Raw genomic sequence first — 20,127 nt, 5'->3', positions numbered from 1 at the left:
CTTCTCAGGAACCTTGAAATCAGAGTTTAATGGGGATACAAGTAATCTTTGGAAGCAGATTATCATTCAGATATTCCATACTGTTTACATCATTTGGGTCTCAAGTTGGGTGCCTCATTGGACTTATGTTTTATGTGAGAAGATACTCTGAATTGGGTGATCTGTTAAATAAAACTGATCTTAAAAGATGCTTTATATTTATGTATAAGGTGGGATGGTTACAGTACTAGTGAATCTTAACTTATTCATTGTATATTCATACTCTGCAATGTTCTGTTAAAGTGAGTGTGTGTGTGTGTGTGTGTGTGTGTGTGTGTATCAAGGTATTCCAAATGTTCTGTTTTAACCAATTACAGTGGGGTCAAGGGTTCCTGTGTTCATGTCCTGTGTTGGTAAAGGTAAATGAAGGGAAATGAAAACAATGTTAGATGTCCCTCTAAACAAACGCAGAGGTACCCAAGGTTCTATAAGATAAACATGGAAACAAAGGTTTTCCAAAGATGAGGGATAGAAGGGTTCAATAAAAGAAACTGTTTTCTACTAAGCAAACTGTGCTTGTCTTTCTTTATGTGACAGTGAAAATAGGATTTATGTTCCATGCAAGAAATCTCTAGAAAACACAACCAGTGCTAAATGTACCCATCATAGGGGCACCTGGGTGGCTCAGTTGGCTAAGCATCTGACTCTTGATTTCAGCTGAGGTCATGACCTCATGCTTTTTGAGTCTGAGCCCTGTGTTGGGCTGTGCATTGACAGTGTGGAGCCAGTGTGGAGCCTGCTTGGGATTCTCTCTCTCATCTGTCCTCTCTCCAGTTCAAGGGTACACATGCACATGTATGCTCTGTCTCTCAAGAGTAAACTTAAAAAAAAATTAAGTACCAATCATAATTTCAAAGAAATCTAAACCAATGATGATCACAGATGCAAAATTCCTCCTATATTTACAACTTTGCCATCTGGGAATAAGTGGTTTACTCTCACCCTCCAAAGTGAGTGAAATAAAAGTATGAAATGTATAGGTAGAAAAATGAAAATGGAGGGTTGAAAGACACCAACTGAGACCTGTAGGTTCTTTAGTGAAATACCAAGTAGAACCTCAGTAAACCCTAAAATCTAGTTAGATTCAATCCTATTCGCTCATCTACTGGATCAAAAGGACGCCACCATCTGTGCAGATCTGCCCTTGGGTAACACTAAGTCTTTGGGAACAACCGGTGGTACTGAAGAGAACAGAGCTAATTTTTCTGTATTGATCATACCACTCCAAAATAAACAGACATCCACTTTCGGCACCTGGAAATCAAGAAGATAGTATTTGGAAAGTTCTTCAGAGAAACTGAAAGCAATCTAAAAACAAGCTCGTCTACAAAGGATTTTGTTTATTTACAAAAACAGATGAATGTTATAAACATTACTTTGCAATACACTATCTAAAATTTGAATGTATATTTTGAATATCCCTCTAAAACAGTACATAAAAACCTACATTTTCTCCTAGTTTTATGAAGGCATATGGTATTCTGCAAATACAGAAAAGTATATGTGTGTGCTGTTTTGATGTTTTTCAAATAAATCTTTTTGATTCTCTGAGCCACTCTACCTCCCGACTGCCTCTCTCTCTCTCACCTCTCCCCCATGTCCTGCTCTTTACACTACGAAAACCATGTTTAGGTTTAGAATATATAACCCTGAATGTGTTTCTTACACATATATTAAAACATACGTCTTTATAGGATATTTTTTAAAGCACTAGTTTCTTTTCAAATATGAAATAGCCAATTGGATTTTCTTAAGTGCATCATGCTTTCTTCCTGAACAAGATTATGGATATCCTTCCATCTGATAGAGTTTGAACTCATCCTTTCACATAGTATAATTAATACTGATGTTCTACAGTGTCACCAGACATTCCCCTACTAATGGGCATTTATTTGGTCCTCAGGTTTTAGCCACTAAGAACAGTGTGGCATTAAACATATTTGTACATACATTTTTATGTACTAGGACTTTTATTCCTATGGAACAGTCCAAGTAACAGGGCTGCTGGATTGAAAGATACAGTTTTTATCTTATAGATATTTCAAAGTTACTCCCATTAAGGCTATAAAAAATTCACCTTTGTGCAAGAAAAGAGAACATCCTTTTGTCCACAACCCTAACAGCAACAGGTGCTAACATTCTTTAAAATGTTTAAGGGTATCAACTATAGTTTTAAATCAACTTTATTGAGGTATAACTCACATTCATCAAAGTACATGTTTAAGTACACAAAGACCAGAGAACGTAATCATCTCCACAATGACACAGAACATTCCTTTTACTTCAGAAAATTTCATCATGGCCCTTTGCCAGCAATTTCCATTTACTTCCCAGGCAAATGCTAAGTGACTTTTATCACTACAGATTGTGTTTTCTGTTCTAGAACTCAACACAAATGGAATTACCTATTTGTATCATTGCTATTGTGGTTTCGATTCTTTTTATCAGTTTAGAAGAGCACTTGGTCTATAACTGATACTTAAATAGGTGTCATTTGTACTTTTAGTGTTTTTAATATCTATTTTTACGTATTGACATTATGTATTTACGGTCTTTTTAAAAAATCAGATGAAAATAATTGCATTTGACATCATGTCCTCTTGTAAAAAAAAAAAAAAAGCTAAAATTTCTAGGTCTCCTGATTTAAGAGGCTCTTTCCAATCCATAGGGGTTTACATATGGAAATCAAAATTTTCTTCTATGATTTTTGTTTTCATTTTTATATTTAAGTCTTGAAATTTCCTGCAATTTATTTCATATACGAAGTGCCATAAGGGTCCAAGTTCATTTTCTCCCATATGGATAATCAATTATGTCTGTATTACCACTAAAAGAAAAAATTATCTTTCTCCCAGGTGAAATTTCATTTTTGCCATATATTTAATTTTATAGTTCTGGCTTATCTAGTCTCTCTCACTTGGTTCTGTGAGAATTAAGCCCTGATGCCTAACACATACACCATATATAATAAATGCACTTCTCTCCAGTGCATCTAGAATGGCACTAGTTCTGTATTATCCTTGGGGAAATTAAGAAAACACTATCTGAAACCATTTCCTGTGCTTTGTGATTCAGGTAAAGAATGCTGGTGGAGAAATCTCTATTCTGTTCTGCTGTATTTATCTGTCCTGTGTTAGGATCATATTGACTGCACTGAAGTGGCTTTACAGGATGTTCTGAAGTTGAGTAATACAGTTACTCTCTATCATCATCAAAACCTGTCTCTTTTTCAGACTTGCTCTGCCTACTCTCAGGCATCCATTCTTTCTCACTTATCTAAGAAATTAATCAAATATTTAGTAATTTTTAAAATGATTTCAAATACTCCTTAAAAGTCTTGTGGGGTTTTAACTAATACTGCATTGTTGTATGGGAATTAACATTTTCTGACATAAATCTGAGAGGAGGGAAGATTCGTGCAGCCTGAGCTCTTCCCACGATCTGCCACATTCATACAAGGCTCCTCTTGCACTGTTCTCCAGGCTTTCAGTGGGTGCACAGGAGACAAAATTTCACATCAGATTTCTACTAGGACTCTAGTAGAACCTACCCTCTCTCTCATTCTTGCAGTCCTTCTGACCTCAGAAGCTGCTTGGCTCAAGAGAGGTAAAGAAATTGGAATCAGAAGGGGAGAGAACACAGAAAGCATTCAAGCCTCCCATCTCCAAGAATCCCTTTCTCAGGATTAACTTTCTTAAAGCACTCTGAAAATGAAAGCAGGTGCTTTCTACTAGTATTAATGTCAGTGTCAGACAAAATGAATCCCAAACTGTATTCAATTTGTCATCGATATCAGTGTTCTGAATGAAAACTGAATATACAACACTCACTTTAAAGCTTGAATTAGACTATTACTCTTTTGGATTATTTCTACTTCCCTTTCATTTTATTCTGCTATTTCTCTAAGTATTTTTCTGTCTAAATACTTATTAAATAAGGATGATATCATAGGCTAAAATATGAATCATTCTGGGAACTCAGCCATTAATAGAAAAAAAATGACACTCACTTGACTTTTTCTCTTTGACAGGACCTTCCTTAATCATAGATAGATACTCCATGGAGAAGGAATCCCAATGTAAATGTCACCAATTCAGTGTTTTATTCTCTCGATTCTCTAAGAAAATTACAATTTGTTGGAAGGAGATAATTGGGAAAACTTAAGGAGATAAATAATACTTCAGAACTGTTTTGTTAAGAAAATGTTATTAAAATGCATATTTCTATTAATGTTAGAATAACCTTTAAATAAAGCATAAGAGACTGTTTTTTAATTTTTTAAATGTTTATTTTTGAGAGAGACAGACAGACAGACAGACAGACAGACAGCATGAGCAGGAGAGGGACAGAGAGAGAGGGAGACACAGAATCTGAAGCAGGTTCCAGGCTCCAAGCTGTCAGTACAGAGCCTGATGTGGGGCTCGAACTCACAGACAGAGAGATCATGACCTGAGCCAAAGTCAGACGCTTAAGGAGATTGTTTTTTAAAACAGCTAAATGAACTGGCACAGATGTTATATTCATTCACCTTTTCCCTCAAGTAAATCACTTTATTACCTGGTATAAGACAGCCCAGACATTACCACAATAAACATATATGCTCGGCAAAGAACCTCTGTGTGGCTACTAAATCAATCAATCAATCAAACAAACAAACACACACACTGGTAGCATATGAAGCTGGAATAAGATGTCCAAGACTAAAAAACGAAAGAGTTGACATCCAGCTTGATACCAAGTTCTGATTTGATCTGTGTTCTCTAAAAGTCATAAAATCAAAAGGTCATTCATAACCTTTAAGATAACACTGCCTGGCCCCAGTCTTCCTGTGTGTCACTTCACAGCACTTTGGCAGCAATCACCAGTCACGTTTTGCTCTGGGTTTTCTTCTGGAGGGACAGCCTCATTCTTGATCCAGAGGCTTTGCATCTGATATTCCCTCCACCTGGAATGCTCTGTGCCACATTTCTGCATGGTGGGCTCCCACTGACCATTTAGGTCTCAGCTCCAATGTCCCCTCCTCCTTAGGGAAGCCTTCTTTGACCCTACAATTTAAAGTGCACCTCCCTTCCACCCTACCACACACACACACACACACACTCTCTCTCTCTCTCTCTCTCTTCCATTATCCTATTTATCAGCCTTAACAGAATTTATCACTACTTGATATTTATAGATTTAGTTGCTCTTTTATTTTCCATTTATCTTTTCCACAGCAATTCCCTCAGTGCTAAGAACAAGCATTTGTTGAATGATGAATGCCAGTAATCATTTGTGCCACATGGGTATAATTTGGGTCAGCTAGAAATAAGAGAATACCTAAAATCAGTTTATTTTGCTTTGAATATCTTTTAACTTTCATTTTTGTAAAATCCATATTGTGATTTCTAGTAAAAGGTCAAATTTTTCCTTTGTTGCTTAAAAAAACCACACCACCAAGTTTCTAAGAAAAGTTTTTACATACTAATGGGTATTTAAATGTACTATTTAAAATAATTACCACAGAAGTAAAACTATTTCTTCAAAATAGCTGTTTTGAGTAGGGTTCCTTATCAGTGAAGTGTACTTCAAGTACAAGTCTACTGTTATCAGGGGAGTGATCGCCTTATTACTGGGCTTCAAACAGAAATCGAATCCCAAGTGATAAAGTAAAAATGAATCCATTGTTATCTACATCTAAATCAAAAGTACCTAACCCTGTTTTGGAATACATTTAATAAAAAATATAAACATACATTTCACTGGAAAATAGTAATCAAAAAGTAGAAGCACTATGCAAATCTTATTATTTTTAGAATTTTTCAAAACAACGAGAGCAATTTATATCATCATATAAGTTATTAATTGGCTTGTTAAAAATTGCTTTATTTTTAAGATGGAAATTCTAATAGTAAGCCCCAAACCAAGAAAACCTCTAATTACAAATACAAGTGTGTTACAGAAACAAAAATCTTTATTGAGCACTTCAATTAAATAGAGTCCAAATTAATAATGAAAAAAAAATGAAGCAATATTTTCCATTTAAATCAACACAGCAAGTTAACTGCCGACTTTTACTTAATATGCCCCTAGCTTAGCTGATTAAAAACATCTATTAAATAGGGTTGAGGAGAAGGAATACGTTATAGTCAAAATGGCAATTTACAATTTAATCAAAACATACTGACATGCTGTAATAGACCACAACTTGGTAAATATAATAGACTATTGTTTTCCTCTCAAGCTCTTTAAAATATGCATCACTGTTGAAAACAAAAATTATAACTGTGTTTTGACAGGGTTTTCAATGTAGATAAATGGAATACATATTGCAGGCATAAAAAGGAGGGGAGATAAAGGAAACTATATGATTGTAAGCTTCCTACATTTCATGTAAAGTGGTGAGAATCTAACTAGGTGAAAGGTTTGGTATGTATCTTGTAATCCCTAGAGCAATCAAGGAAAAAAATAGATAAAATGGAATATTAAAAAAATTCAAATCATCAAATATTAAAAGAAATTCAAATCATCCACAGGGAAAAAGAGGAACCAAAGCTATAGACTTAAATTCAAACATTATCAATAATTACATTAAATGTAAATGGTCTAAACAAATCACTTAAAATATGAAAACTATCACATTGGTTAGTGAGAAAAAACAAAGCTCAAAAACATGATATCTGTAGGAAACCCACATTAAATACGGATTGGTTAAAAGTAAAAAGATAAAAAAAAAAGACATGTTATACTATTGCTTGTTGTGAATACATAAAAATACATTTTATTTTAGTTATCTTGTTTTTGTATCCTACTGTCTTCCTAAATTCACTTATATCTAGTAGTTATTTAATAGATCCTTTAGGATTTTTTGTGTAAATAGTCATATCATCTGAGAATAAAGGCAGTGTTACTTTATCCTCTTCAATCTTTATTCTTTTTATTTGTTTTGCCTTATTGTACATGGTTGAACACCCATCCAATGTTGAACAGAATCAAGAACCTCCTTCCTGTGTAATTGTAGAGGGGAAGCATTCAGTATTTCACCATTAAGTATGATGTTTGTTACAAGCTTTTTCCTTTGCACCTTTTATTATGTTGAGGAAATTTCATTCTTTGCCTATTAGCTGAGAGTTTTCTTTATGAACTGGTTAAATGCTTTTTCTGTATCCTTTAAGAAAAACATGTTTTTTAATCTTTCATTTTGTTAACACAGTGATTACACTAATGAGTTTTCAAATGTCAAACCAGCCTTTCGTTCCCGGGATAAGCCCCATCTGGTCATAATGTGTTATCCATTTTATATGTAGCTGAATTTGATTTGCTAGTGTTAAGTTGTTAAAGTTAAGTTAAATTAAGGAATTTTATATGTTCATGAGGGATACTAATTTGTAGTTTTCTTTTCTTTAATGTGTTTTTAAGGTTTTGTTATCAGGGTTACAATGGTCTCTTATTATGTGTTATGAAATGCTCCTGTTTCCTGAGTTTATGTTTGTTATTTCTTTCTTCATGGTTCAATAAAATTTATTAGTGGAATTATCTGGACCTGAAGGTTTCTTGTGTGAAGGTTCTGATAAAGAATTCAATTTTTTTTTATGAGAGTATTCAGATTTTTATTTTTGTTTCAGTTTTGATCATTTGTGTTTCTCATGGAATTTGTATCTTTTCTCTAATTGTTCAACTTTACTGCCATAAAGTTGTTTAGTATAGTTCCTTTCATTGCCTTTAGAATTTGTATTGATATCCTTTATTTCATTTCTTATTTAGAAATTTTGTTAATATCCAAATGTTTTGGGTATTCTAGTTATATCCACTTGGCCATTAGTTTTCTAGGTTGTTCTATTAGATCCTGAAGAACAGATATTAAAATCTCCAACCAAGACTGTAGATTAATCTATTTCTCCCTTTAGTTCGGTCAGTTATAAGCAATATTATTAAGTACATGCCCATGCAGGATTATTGTCTTCCTCTGTAATAACTACTTTTAGCTTATAAATGCTCATTTTTATAACTGGTAATGTCTTGAAGTATACTTTATTTAATAATAATATAGTATGTAACCTTCCCAATGTTTATGGTTTATTTAGCTACCTTTCCCCTCCTTTTACTTTCTTTTGATTAGTGTTTTTTCCCTAACTTAGTATCTCAAATAATCCCAAGCACATAAATAATAAAGACATTTTAAAAAGTTATGTCCTGCACAACTGTTTTTAAAAGTCCATTTCAATTTAACATACATTTACCAAGTAACAGCTCTCAAATTCTGATGCTGAAAAACTACACAGAGGGCCAGGTCACACCCAAAAATCTGCTTCAGTCTTCAGAAGTGGGAAGGAAGATTCTATAATCTTTTTTCCTCCAACAAATATGCTCATATACTTGCGTACAAATGGTTGGTAGACACTTTAAATCTACCTACATCAGAAGTAGTGCTCCTTAACATGCAAATTATGATCTCTATCTCCTACCTACTCAATCAGAATCTAAAAGGTTGTAACCTAAAAATCCACATTTCAATAACGGCCCAGATGATTCTTATTTCAGACAATGTATTTTTAAAACAAATGCCTTCCAGTTTAAACTTCCAATTTTCAAATTAGCTGTAAAATTTAAAAACGATCCTTCTAATTAGGTGCTAACTCATGAATGTCAGGCCAGTGTGCTAAATTTAAAATGCCCCAAACAAAACACATTTGCGTGGTCAATCACTATATGTACCATTTTCTCATAGATTCCCTCTACCTTAACATCACCACCTTCTCCTTTCCCCTAATTTTCAATTTTTCCCAGTCTCTACTCTGTGAATTTCTCTTGAATTGACTGCTTGTGTTACATTTCCCCCATAGTGACCTTGTTCAGACTTTTATGATTGCTAGACCAGTGGATCTCACCTTTGGCTGCATACGAGAATCAAAAATGAAGCTTTTAAATCTTTCTGCTTTGGCCACATCCCAAACCAATTAAACCAAACTCTCCGGGGGTAACAACCAGATGGAGTTGCAGATAAAATACAGGACACCAATTAAATTTTAATTTCAGATAAACAATAAATACTTTTTTAGTATAAGTATGTCCCAGATATTGTTTCTTTATTTGCTAAATAAATCTGGCAACCCCACACTCTAGCATCTGTAATACTTTAATTGCTGACATGTATGTACAGGATCAGCAAGTAAAATATATAACCTATTGTGAGGTGGAGTTTAAAAACTCCAAGGGGTGCCTGGATGGCTCAGTCAGTTGAGCGTCTGACTTCAGCTCAGGTCATGATCTCCTGGTTCATGGGTTCATGGGTTTAGGTTCCTGGTTCTCCTGGTTCACGGGTTCAAGCTCCACATCTGAATCCTGAAGCCTGCTTCAGATTCTGTGTCTCCCTCTCTCTCTGCCTCTCTCTGCTCATGCTCTGACACTCTCTCAAGAATAAACATTAAAATTTTTTTGATTAAATTCTGAAAGCTATTGCTGTAGACCAGGGGTCAGCAAACTTTTTCTGTAAAAGCCATAGAGTAAATACTTAAGGCTCCGTGGACCATAAAATCTCTTTGGCAACTACAGAACTCTGCTTTGTAGCACAAAACTAACCATAGATAACATGTTAATAGGAAAGTGTGGCTGTACTCCAATAAAACTTTATTTATAAAAATAGGTGGTTGTCCATATTTAAACCACAGGCTGTAGTTTGCTGACTCTATTCTAGACTATCAGATCAAGTTATTCAATATGTTATTTTTCTCAGCTTTACATCACCTGGAAATTTGAACATGAAAATAAAACTCATGTGTATTAAAATAAAACTGCTAACTCAAATAGTCCTTAAAAATACAACCCAGAAACACAGGTCTGGAAAATTTCTTCAAGGATTATCAGTAATTAATTCTTTGGATAATATTTCTACATCCTGCCACAAGGATATCATAGACTACTATTAATAACATTTATTGAGTGCTTATTTTATGTCAGACATCATGTTAAGGAATTTACATATATATTCAATAACATTATATATTCTCACAATGATTCCTTAAGGTAGATACAATTATTACCTCCATTTTGCACTTCAGGAAATTGGGACACCATTAGAGAAGTAAAATAATTTGTTCAAGATCTTAGAGCATTAAGTAGAGAAATCTAGATTCAAACATAGGTCTGCTGAATCCAAAGATCAGATTCTTAACCACTGTACCACAGTAATTCCATTCATCCTTAATAGCCTACTTATTTTGGATATTTCTCTGACCTATTGGTCTAACCCTGAAGCAAAAAAAATCTGAGTATTACACTACTGGTTCTTATGTACATGCATAAAATCTGAAGGCAACTAAAATTCAAAAGGAGGATTTTAGAGATCTAGTCCAATCTGTTCAATTTAGACATGTGAAAATTAAGGCCCAGAACTGATGAATTCTTCCTTGATGGCCTTAACAATTTTATTTTAAACAGGAATTAGATGACATACTTCTAAGTCTTCACTTTCCTCCTTAACTGAAGAATTGGCTTCTCAAAGATTCCACATTGATCAGTTCTGTGGACAAAGACTTAGACCTAAGTGCAGAAAATAAATCCTCTTTTGCAACCCAGAACTCATGGCTCAGTATGAATTTTGAAACATGTAAGAAGGAACAAGATAAAAAAAAAAAAACATTCCACATTGTATAGCACACATCAGAATGTTAACCCAAAGTCATCTGAAGGAATAATAAGCAAATTTATTTGTTAACATATTACTGTATTTGTCACTCGATATATATCACATAACCTTTACTTTTATTAATATGTAAGACACTTAAATATAAATGGCACAAAAATGAATAAAACATAAATACGACTATACATATATTTCCAAAGCTTATATCCATTAACAAACCTCAGAATTTGTCAACAGATTAGTACTGTGTTCCTATTTTGATACTTCTCTATATTTTGCGTTTTAGTCTGCTATCTTCTAAGAGGCTATTAAATTATAAAGTAGGTATCATTGTAAAGATAACAATTTGGTGATCAAGAAAAAACATTTAAAGAATTCTGAATGGGGGCACCTGGGTGGCTCAGTTGATTGAGCCTCTGATTCTTGATTTCAGCTCAGGTCATGATCTCATGGTTCATGAGATCTGACTGTATCGGGCTCTACACTGACAGTGCGAAGCCTACTGGGAATTCTCTCTCTCCTCTCTCTGCCTCACCTTGCTCGTGCTCTCTCTCTCTCTCAAAATAAATAAACTTTAAAAATAAAGAAAAAAATAATTTTGAGCATACAAGGGAAAAAAAATCACATAGTTCTCTATTTTTTTTATCTAAATACATTAGGTTAGTAAACAGCTAAGCTGAATTAGTGATATTGAAAGCACTGTTTATTTGATAATTGATAACCCTTAGAGACCCTCAGTAATAAAATTAAGATCTGTTTTGAAAATAAATTAATACTAGTAACTGTTAGTCAAAATGGGTATCCTGATACACTGCTGGTAATACTGCAAATTGTCCATTCTTAGAAAACAATTTAGGAAAGTTAATCCCCTAACTAAAAAGAAATTGGCTTTAAGGCCTCTGAGTACTTTCTAGGAATTTTTCCTAAAGGAAAATCAGAATAGGATAAATAGGTATGCATAGTGATAAACTAAGAATAGAAACATAAACAGTCTAGAACAGAATAAAATGTAAAGAATATTCTATAGCTATTAAAACAGTTTTCTGTATTTTAACAAGAAATTGTTACAGGGGAAAATCATCACATAGTTTTAAGTGAAGGCAGAATTTGTATGTTTAGCATAAACTCACGTTTGCAAAACTAAAGGAAGAGATTAGGGCATTAAAGACAGGATAGCAGTCTTAGCAGTGGTCATCTATTTTTTATGATACTTGTGCTTTACTCAAGTTTTTACTTTTAGTCATGAAAATGCAAAAGGTTTCCAACATGTTGTTCCTCTAGGACAAAGTTTTATTAACTATATTTATACACAATCACCACTAATAGTCCTAGAATCTGAGGGCATTAGGGCTGGACAGAGGAAAAGGAAATAGCAAAAAAAGGCATACCAAAAAGAGGCCAGACTGTGAACAGGACTCAAAATATGTAACTACCAAACATAATTTAATGGGAAAAAAACTAAGAAGCGATAATTTGTGGGACAGAAGAGTAAGTCTAAAAACATGAAAACCTTAAAATGTATTACATTTTAATTCACCATGAAACTAAGAAAGCATCATCACCAATTTCAATACAACAAAGAGAATAAAATATTACTGAATTGTATAAACACTATCTGGTGTCTTAACTACCTCCATACAATGCCTTTAATGCCTATGTACTTATGTAAAAATAATCTTGAAATATTTACACTAAAACAGAAGGAAAATGGCATGAACCAAAACTGCAGTGAGATGTAAGATGAACTCAGATTGCAAAATCCGCAGTCTATGTGGTTCACGCCTGAAAATTAAAATGAAAATTTATTAAAATAAATAAAGTTTCTAATTGCTCTGGGAGTCAGAGACAACTAGAATTAAAACTTGCTGATATCTGCACTATTCACAGAACAAAAATGATTTCACAGTAATGTTGAAACAGATCTTCTCATATGATAAAATACTGAACCAGTTCTTGCTTGTAAATCTTGCTTGTCATAAGAGCCCTTCCAACATTTAGTAGTAGATCAAAAGTCAAAATTTTCAGAGCCACTGGTAATCCTGGATCAGTGACATATTTGATTTCCAATGCAGAAAAGGCCCAATGAAATATAGCAAAGCTAAAAAAATGTACAACTTACCAAATATTTCAACAAAATAACTTTGCTAGGTTGGTTGAGGGTTCTGGTATTTACGACTGAAAGCAATAAACATATTTCACAAACTTACTTGATTTTTATATTGATAGCAAATTAAATGGCATTACTATCCTTAATTATACGTGTCTCATTTCACTGTTTTATTTGATGTCTCTCATCAAGAACAGGGGTCTGAAATGTAATATTCCACAATGCAGGTCTATATACTCTTTCTGAAAATTGTTTGAAAAGCTCTTGAATTCCTTAATAGGAAGTTGCAAATTGTATTTAATTGTGAGGTTTTTATTTATTCATCTTGGGGATCCCAGAACTAGTGAAAACAGGGAAGCAAAGCTTCACATTTCATGCTCTCAAGAGTAAATTTTTAAGAAAAGTGGAATTTTGTATTTAATGTTTCTGACCTTGAATAATTAAATCTAAAAATAAAGGAAGTCTAGTATATAAAGACCTGTTCTTACTTACAATCTCAACCTCTTTTTGTATTGATTCAAAGAAAATGATGCCATTCATACTTAAGTATCTCAGATATTTGTTTTTCTAAAATATAAACAGCTGATCACACTGCAACATTATCTTTTTCCTAACGGAGAACCAAGATACTAATCATCTAGTATGTGTGGAATAGAGGTGTAATTTAATGCAGGGTTTCTCAACCTAGGCACCCCTGAGATTCGGGGCTGGCTAATGCTCTGTGGTGATGGCTGTCCCATGCAGTGTCGGGTGTTTAGCAGCAACCCTGGCCTCTACCCAGGAGATGCCAGTAGGCTCCTCCGGTGTCCCCTCCAGCCAGCTGTGACCACCAAAAAACATCTCCCAACATTGCAAATGTTCTCTGAGGGAGAATCATCCTTGCTTGAGAATGAATAATTTACACTACCTCATTGTTTAAAAAAAAAAAAAAGAAATCCTACAAGTTCAAGAACTGTAAGTCATGAGAAACTGAGATAAAAATGATGAATTGATCTAGAACAGTAGCCCCTAACATACTATGTATGGGAACTCCTTTTAAAAGTCTAAAATTGTGGGGGGAAGGGGGAATGGGCATGGAGGAGGGCACTTGTGGGGATGAGCACTGGGTGTTATGTGGAAACTAATTTGACAATTAACTATTTGTAAAAAAAAAAAAAAAAAAGTCTAAAATTACATTGTCCAAAATGGTAGCTCCTAGACACATATACCTAAAGAGCACTTAAAATTATGTAGCTGGTGTGACCAGCTACTAAACTTTTACGTTTATTTAATATAATTTTTTCTTTAAGTATAATTACCATACAGTGTTATATTCATTTCAGGTACACAGCATGATTCAACGATTCTATACATTACAATAAGTGCAGTCACCATCTGTTGTCAAACGCTATTACAACATTATTGTATAATTAATACAACTATATTCCCTACGTTGGGCTTTTCATCTCTGTGACTGATTTATTTTATAAATGGAAATTTGTACCTCTTAATCCCATTTATCTAGGTCACCCAACCCTCTCCCCCCCCCCATATCTAAGAGTATGTTTTTTGGTTTCTTTGCTTTTTTTTTTTAGTTTATTTATTTATTTTGAGAGAGAGAGATAGAACAAGCGTGCACACATGAACATGGGAGATATGGTGGCGGCAGGACAGGGAGAGAGAATCCCAGCCATGCTCCATGTTCAGCACAAAGCCCAATGCTGGGCTCAATCCCACCACGAGACTGTTACAACCTGAGCTGATATCAGTCAACTGACAGGGCCACCCAGGAGCTCCCTGTTTGTTTTGTTCTACATATAAGTGAAATCACATGGTATTTGTCTTTCTTTGACTTATTTCACTTAGCATAATACCCTCTAGGTCCATCCATGTTGTTGCAAATGGCAAGACTCTGTTCTTTTTTATAGGCGAGCAATATTCCTGTGTGTGTGTGTGAGTGTGTGTGTGTGTGTACACACATGTACACACCACATCTTTATCCATCGATCTACTGATGGCATTTGGGTTGCTTCCATATCTTGGCTATTGTAAATGATGTTGCAATAATAAACACAGGAGCACGTATATCTTTTCAAATTAGTGTTTTTGTTTTCATTGATTAAATAATTATTTAATGTAAATTTAATTAATTGATCAGCATCCAAACTGAGATGTGTTGCCCATGTAAAATATACATCAGATTTCAATGATTTAGAATGAACAAAAGAATGCAAATTATCACTTTAATAATTTTATAGTGATTACATGTTTTAATTATAATATTCTGGATATAGTGGGTTAAATAAAATATATTAAAATTAATTTACTTATTTCTTTTTCCTTTTTTAATGTGGTACCAAGAAAATTTAAATTTACATATGTAGCTCATATTATACTTCATGGTTAGCATGGTCTAAAATGTTTGACGATCTGTCCCAATATGTACTTGACTATGAAGATATATAATACCAAAAGTTACTAAGAATTCAGTGAAATATTTCAGTGATTTTATATTTTACTTAAACACAACAGCACCCACAAACAATACTTAAAGCATACTGAGACTTCTGGATTCTCAGAAATATTTCTGGCCTAAAGTCTGAGATACACTGGTCTGTAATGTGTATCAAAACTGGTGATGATATAAATTCATAAGCTGAAAAGTGCTGATTCTAGAATCTGTTTCCAATGATCTTCCATTCAATTTTATCAATTATGCTTATATTTAGGCTGAAATGAACTTATCTCTCCTGTCTCCACAGGAATACCATTGTCTTTCTCTTTCCCAACTTCACTACAAACCAATAGCAAATAACAAACTCTTTTGACGTTTCAAAGACATTCAACTTACAGCACAAAAATAACCTCTTGGTCATTCATTCTTTTTTTTTTTTTTTAATGTTTATTCATTTTGAGAGAGAGAGAGAGAGAGAGAATTCCAAGCATGCTTCATGCTGTCAGTGCAGAGCCTGATGCAGGGCTGGATCTTACAAACATGAGATTGTGACTTGAGCTGAATCAAGAGTAGGATGCTCAATGGGGCACCTGGGTGGCTCAGTCGGTTAAGCAAGCGTCCTACTTCAGCTCAGGTCATGATCTCACGGTTCGTGGGTTCAAGCCCCTGGAGCCTCTTTCATATTCTGTGTCTCCCTCTTTCTCTGATCCTCCCCTGCTCATGCTGTCTCTCTCTCTCTCTCTCTCAGAAAAAAATAAAAACAAAACAAAACAAAAGAAGAGTAGGATGCTCAAACAACTGAGCCACCCAGGCACCCTGGTCATAGGCTTTTCATTTGCACTATCAAACTACTGAACTCCTCTAAAATTATATTAAAATATCTTTTTTTGAATCTTAGGTTTTGCAACAAAATTATCTTTATATTGTTCTACCATTTTCAATTCTATCAACTGAGGTAAGTAAAATCTTAACTGCATTCAAAAAGGTCCTTGAACTTCTGGTTCTGATTCTCCTTAACACTAGCTTAACAGAAAAATAAAAATCACATTTGCATAAGCACACAGTGTCATTAATAAGAATAAATCAAGAACAGATAGAGAAATCAGGGGTTGTATAACTCAGCACATTATTTTGCTTACCCAAAAATTTATTTATAAACCTCAGTTTAAAGCATGTGCTCAGAATAAAAGCTTATGGAGATGCCAATTTAATAATTATAAAAAGCAGTTTAACTTCAAAACTATACCAATCTCATGACTGTGCATTTTGTTAAACACATCTATAATAATCTAACTATTTATTAAGTAGTCAACTCCACATTCCTATTCTGGTTTACTGATTCAAAGAACATTGTTGCCAAATCTTTTTAAGTGTAGCAACAATGCCACAAAACCCTTTTCCAGGGATTATGAACTGTGGCACAACTAAATTGTTAGAAAGTTTATGCTTCTTGAAGTTATTAGTTTCTTTTTGGGATAAATGAAGGGAAAAAGAGAATCTGAACAATAGTAATCTCCAGGGCTAGAGGAAGCAGAGTTCAGGAGACTGTTCATTAGGACAAAGTTTAAGTTCAAAGCTCAGAGAATGCTTTACAAAGAGGGAATAAATTACTCATCTAACAAAACTTGGCTGAATCATGAACTTGGAAAAAAAAAACAACAGTTCTGGAAAAAAGGTACCCCAATTCAAAATACTTTAAAAACACAAGTTTAAAGAACATTTAGCTGGTACATCTATTTATATACATTTTATGCTACAGTTATACTGAGAAGTGAGATAAATTACTGCATACCTGGGAGGAGCTGTTGGATAAATAATTTTTATGTGTTGGAATGTTAAATCTTGATTTAAAACCTGCTTGATCCATGTTCTCAGTCCTTGTCCAGAATCACCTGATGGATCACAAAATCTAGGTTAAGATAAAACATTTTGACAACAAGTGTATTTAAAAGCAGTCTCTAACTCTCATATCACACAGAGGTTGCAACAAGGAATAAAAAAAAATCTCCATAAATAAAAATAACTGCACCGAAACTAATTTATCAACATGAATTAATTGATAGTTACAAATAATTTAGATTATCTTACTCCTAACTTCAGCACTGATCACTTTATGAGTTTTAAGTTTCTCCTCTGTTTAAAAGTATAACAGGAACAAATACATAAAGTAAATTAGTTTCTCTTAAAAACTTCTTTTGTATCTGATTTTAAAGTCATTTTTTAACCTCAAAAATAGCAAATTTCTAAAGTGCATATAAACTTTTGTAGTTGGAATAACCTAAAACACTTTTCCTGGTTAAAATAATAAAATCTATCAAAAGGGATATTTAGCACTTTCATTTTTAACGTGAAGAAATCTAAATTTAATTTTGATAACCTGTTTACATGATGTAAAATAATGACTATACACCCAAAGGCTGAAAAATAACCAAAATCCATGCAAGAATTAAGGTATGGGGCGCCTGGGTGGCTTAGTCGGTTAAGCGTCCGACTTTCGCTTAGGTCATGATCTCGCGGTTCGTGGGTTCGAGCCCCGCGTCAGGCTCTGTGCTGACTGCCAGCTCAGAGCCTGGAGCCTGTTTCAGTCTGTGACTCCCTCTCTCTCTGACCCTCCCCTGCTCACGCTGTCTCTCTCTCTCCTAGAAATAAATAAAACATTAAAAAAAAAAAAAATGGAAGGAAATATAGGTCCATCTTCTGTAAAACTTTCCTGAAGAGGAAATTTTAAATGTGAACAACTTTTAACTTTTTTAAAATCCGTTCACTAAGACATCAATTCAAAATACACCTATGGGGGCGCCTGGGTGGCTTGGTCGGTTAAGCGTCCGACTTTCGCTTAGGTCATGATCTCGCGGTTCGTGGGTTCGAGCCCCATATCGTGCTCTGTGCTGACTGCCAGCTCAAAGCCTGGAGCCTGTTTCAGTCTGTGACTCCCTCTCTCTCTGACCCTCCCCTGCTCACGCTGTCTCTCTCTCTCTCCTAGAAATAAATAAAAATATTAAAAAAAAAATACACCTATGAATACACATTACTGTGTCAGGCAGTGAGAACAAGATGAGGAAGAAGAGTCCCTCCTCTCACTGAGTACAGAGTTTATTGTGAGGAGCACACATTAGTCAAATAATCACACGTAAATATTAAAGACAAATGTAACCGCCCACTGTAAGGATGAGACACTAGGTGCTGCCAGGGTTTATGATACGCAGAATGGGCCCAGCGAAGGAGTTCGGGGATAACGTTACTAGAATGTAAGCTCTGCAAAACAAGTTCATTTTGCACTTTATCCACTAAGTTATTTCTTCACTTAATGCCTCGCACACACTGACACAAGCCGACACAAGGTTTTAAGATCTACAGGCTGGTGGGGCACCTGGGTGGCTCACCTGGTTAAGTGTCCGACTTGGGCTCAGGTCATGATCTCACAGTTCGTGGGTTCAGGCCCCACGTCGGGCTCTGTGCTGACAGCTCAGAGCCTGGAGCCTGTTTCGGATTCTGTGTCTCCCTCTCTCTCTGACCCTCCCCTGTTCATGCTGTCTCTCTCTCTCAGAAATAAATAAAAACATTTAAAAAAAAAAAAAAGGTCTACAGGCTGGTGAAAAGTGAAGGGCACAAGGAAAGAGCATCTCGGACAGTATATGGCAAATGCTAAGTTTCTTCACAGGAAGGAGCAGGATAACCTCTAAGAGCTGAGAGAAACAGCAGGGAGTATGAGATGAGGCGAGAGGAATCCTCAGAGCTCGGAGCTCCTTTTTGGCAGAAAGTGACCATCTTCTAAGGGAGGGACAAAAGGCAGCTGTGTGAAGACAGAAGGGAGGGACAAAAGTGGGTTTGGGGAGATCAATGATGAGGCTACTGTTCAGGTGACCGATGCTTAAGTTAGGGTTCTAGCAACGAAACGTACGGATACTCAGGAGATAAAATTAACAGACATCGACATTAGATATTAGTTATGAGGTGGTCCATGAGGGCTTCAAGGATGATGGTTTCAAGGTTTTGGCCAGGATAACCGAGTGAGCAATGGAACTACACACTGAGATAGGAAACGCATCAATCAGCAGGTCTATACTCGCTGAGTGTGAGGTACCTCTTCAGAATGCACACAAGGTCCTCTACCAGGGGTTGAGCAAACTATAGCCAGCTGGAAGACAAAAACCATAAGCTAAGAACAACTTTTACGTTTTTTAAAGTTTATTTTATTTATTTTGAGAGAGCCAGAGAGAGACAGAACAACCAACAGGGGAGCAGAAGGAGAGAGTGAGAATCCCAAGCAGGCTCCACGCTGTCAGGTCAGAGCCTGATGCAGACCTTGATCTCAGGAACCACGAGATCATGACCTGAGCCAAAATCAAAAGTTGGACACTTAACCAACTGAGCCACCCAGGCTTCCCAAATTTTTACATTTTTAAAGAGTCATTAAAGAAATAAAGGAAAAGAAAGGAGAAAAGGAAAGCGAAGCCGAAAAAAAATGTCAAAGAAGCCATATGTGGTCCACAAAAGCTATAGTGGTTGCTACCCGAGCTTTTACAGAAAGTTTGCCAACCCCTGCCCCACACCACCTGTGCCAGTGCCCTTCTGGATACCCTGGCCTACTCCTCTCACTCGTGACACACACGCCTGACTGCTGTTCCACATCAGGGAATCTACCTCAGGGCCTCTCTCCTGGCTTTTCCCATGTCTGCAAGTCTCACCCAACATCTAAATGACTGTTTCACTCAAGTCTAACTTCTGAAGTGTCAGCATCGTTTGAGACTTACTCTGACCACCTTATCTAAAATTATCACCGCGCCCCCCCCCCCACCTCCCATCCTTCCTGTCCTGCTTTCTTTTTCTTCTATAAACTTTACTACTATCCACTCACTACATAATATTTCCTCCACTGGAATGTAAATTCCACAAGAGCAGGGAATTTTGTTTGTTTTCATTACT

The 20,127-nt window shown here is 35.2% G+C and overlaps 1 protein-coding gene and 1 non-coding gene across 2 annotated transcripts in view; one reads left to right on the top strand and one right to left on the bottom strand.

Moving 5' to 3' along the window:
- Window positions 1–20,127, bottom strand: part of LYPLAL1 (lysophospholipase like 1) — a 42,604-nt gene that overhangs the window by 19,256 nt on the left and 3,221 nt on the right. Inside the window, exon 2 of the mRNA XM_077759531.1 lies at window positions 16,994–17,093. Within this exon, the coding sequence (XP_077615657.1) occupies window positions 16,994–17,093 (100 nt within the window). The remainder of the gene's footprint in view (window positions 1–16,993; window positions 17,094–20,127) is intronic.
- LOC144228070 (small nucleolar RNA SNORA40) lies at window positions 10,522–10,639 on the top strand. The gene has a single exon (XR_013334115.1). It is a non-coding gene; the product is annotated as a small nucleolar RNA SNORA40 (small nucleolar RNA).

The sequence above is a fragment of the Crocuta crocuta genome, unplaced genomic scaffold (assembly GCF_008692635.1).
Source record: "Crocuta crocuta isolate KB4526 unplaced genomic scaffold, BGI_CrCroc_1.0 scaffold556, whole genome shotgun sequence".
Taxonomy (NCBI): domain Eukaryota; kingdom Metazoa; phylum Chordata; class Mammalia; order Carnivora; family Hyaenidae; genus Crocuta; species Crocuta crocuta.
This window is presented reverse-complemented; position numbering and strand designations above follow the sequence as displayed.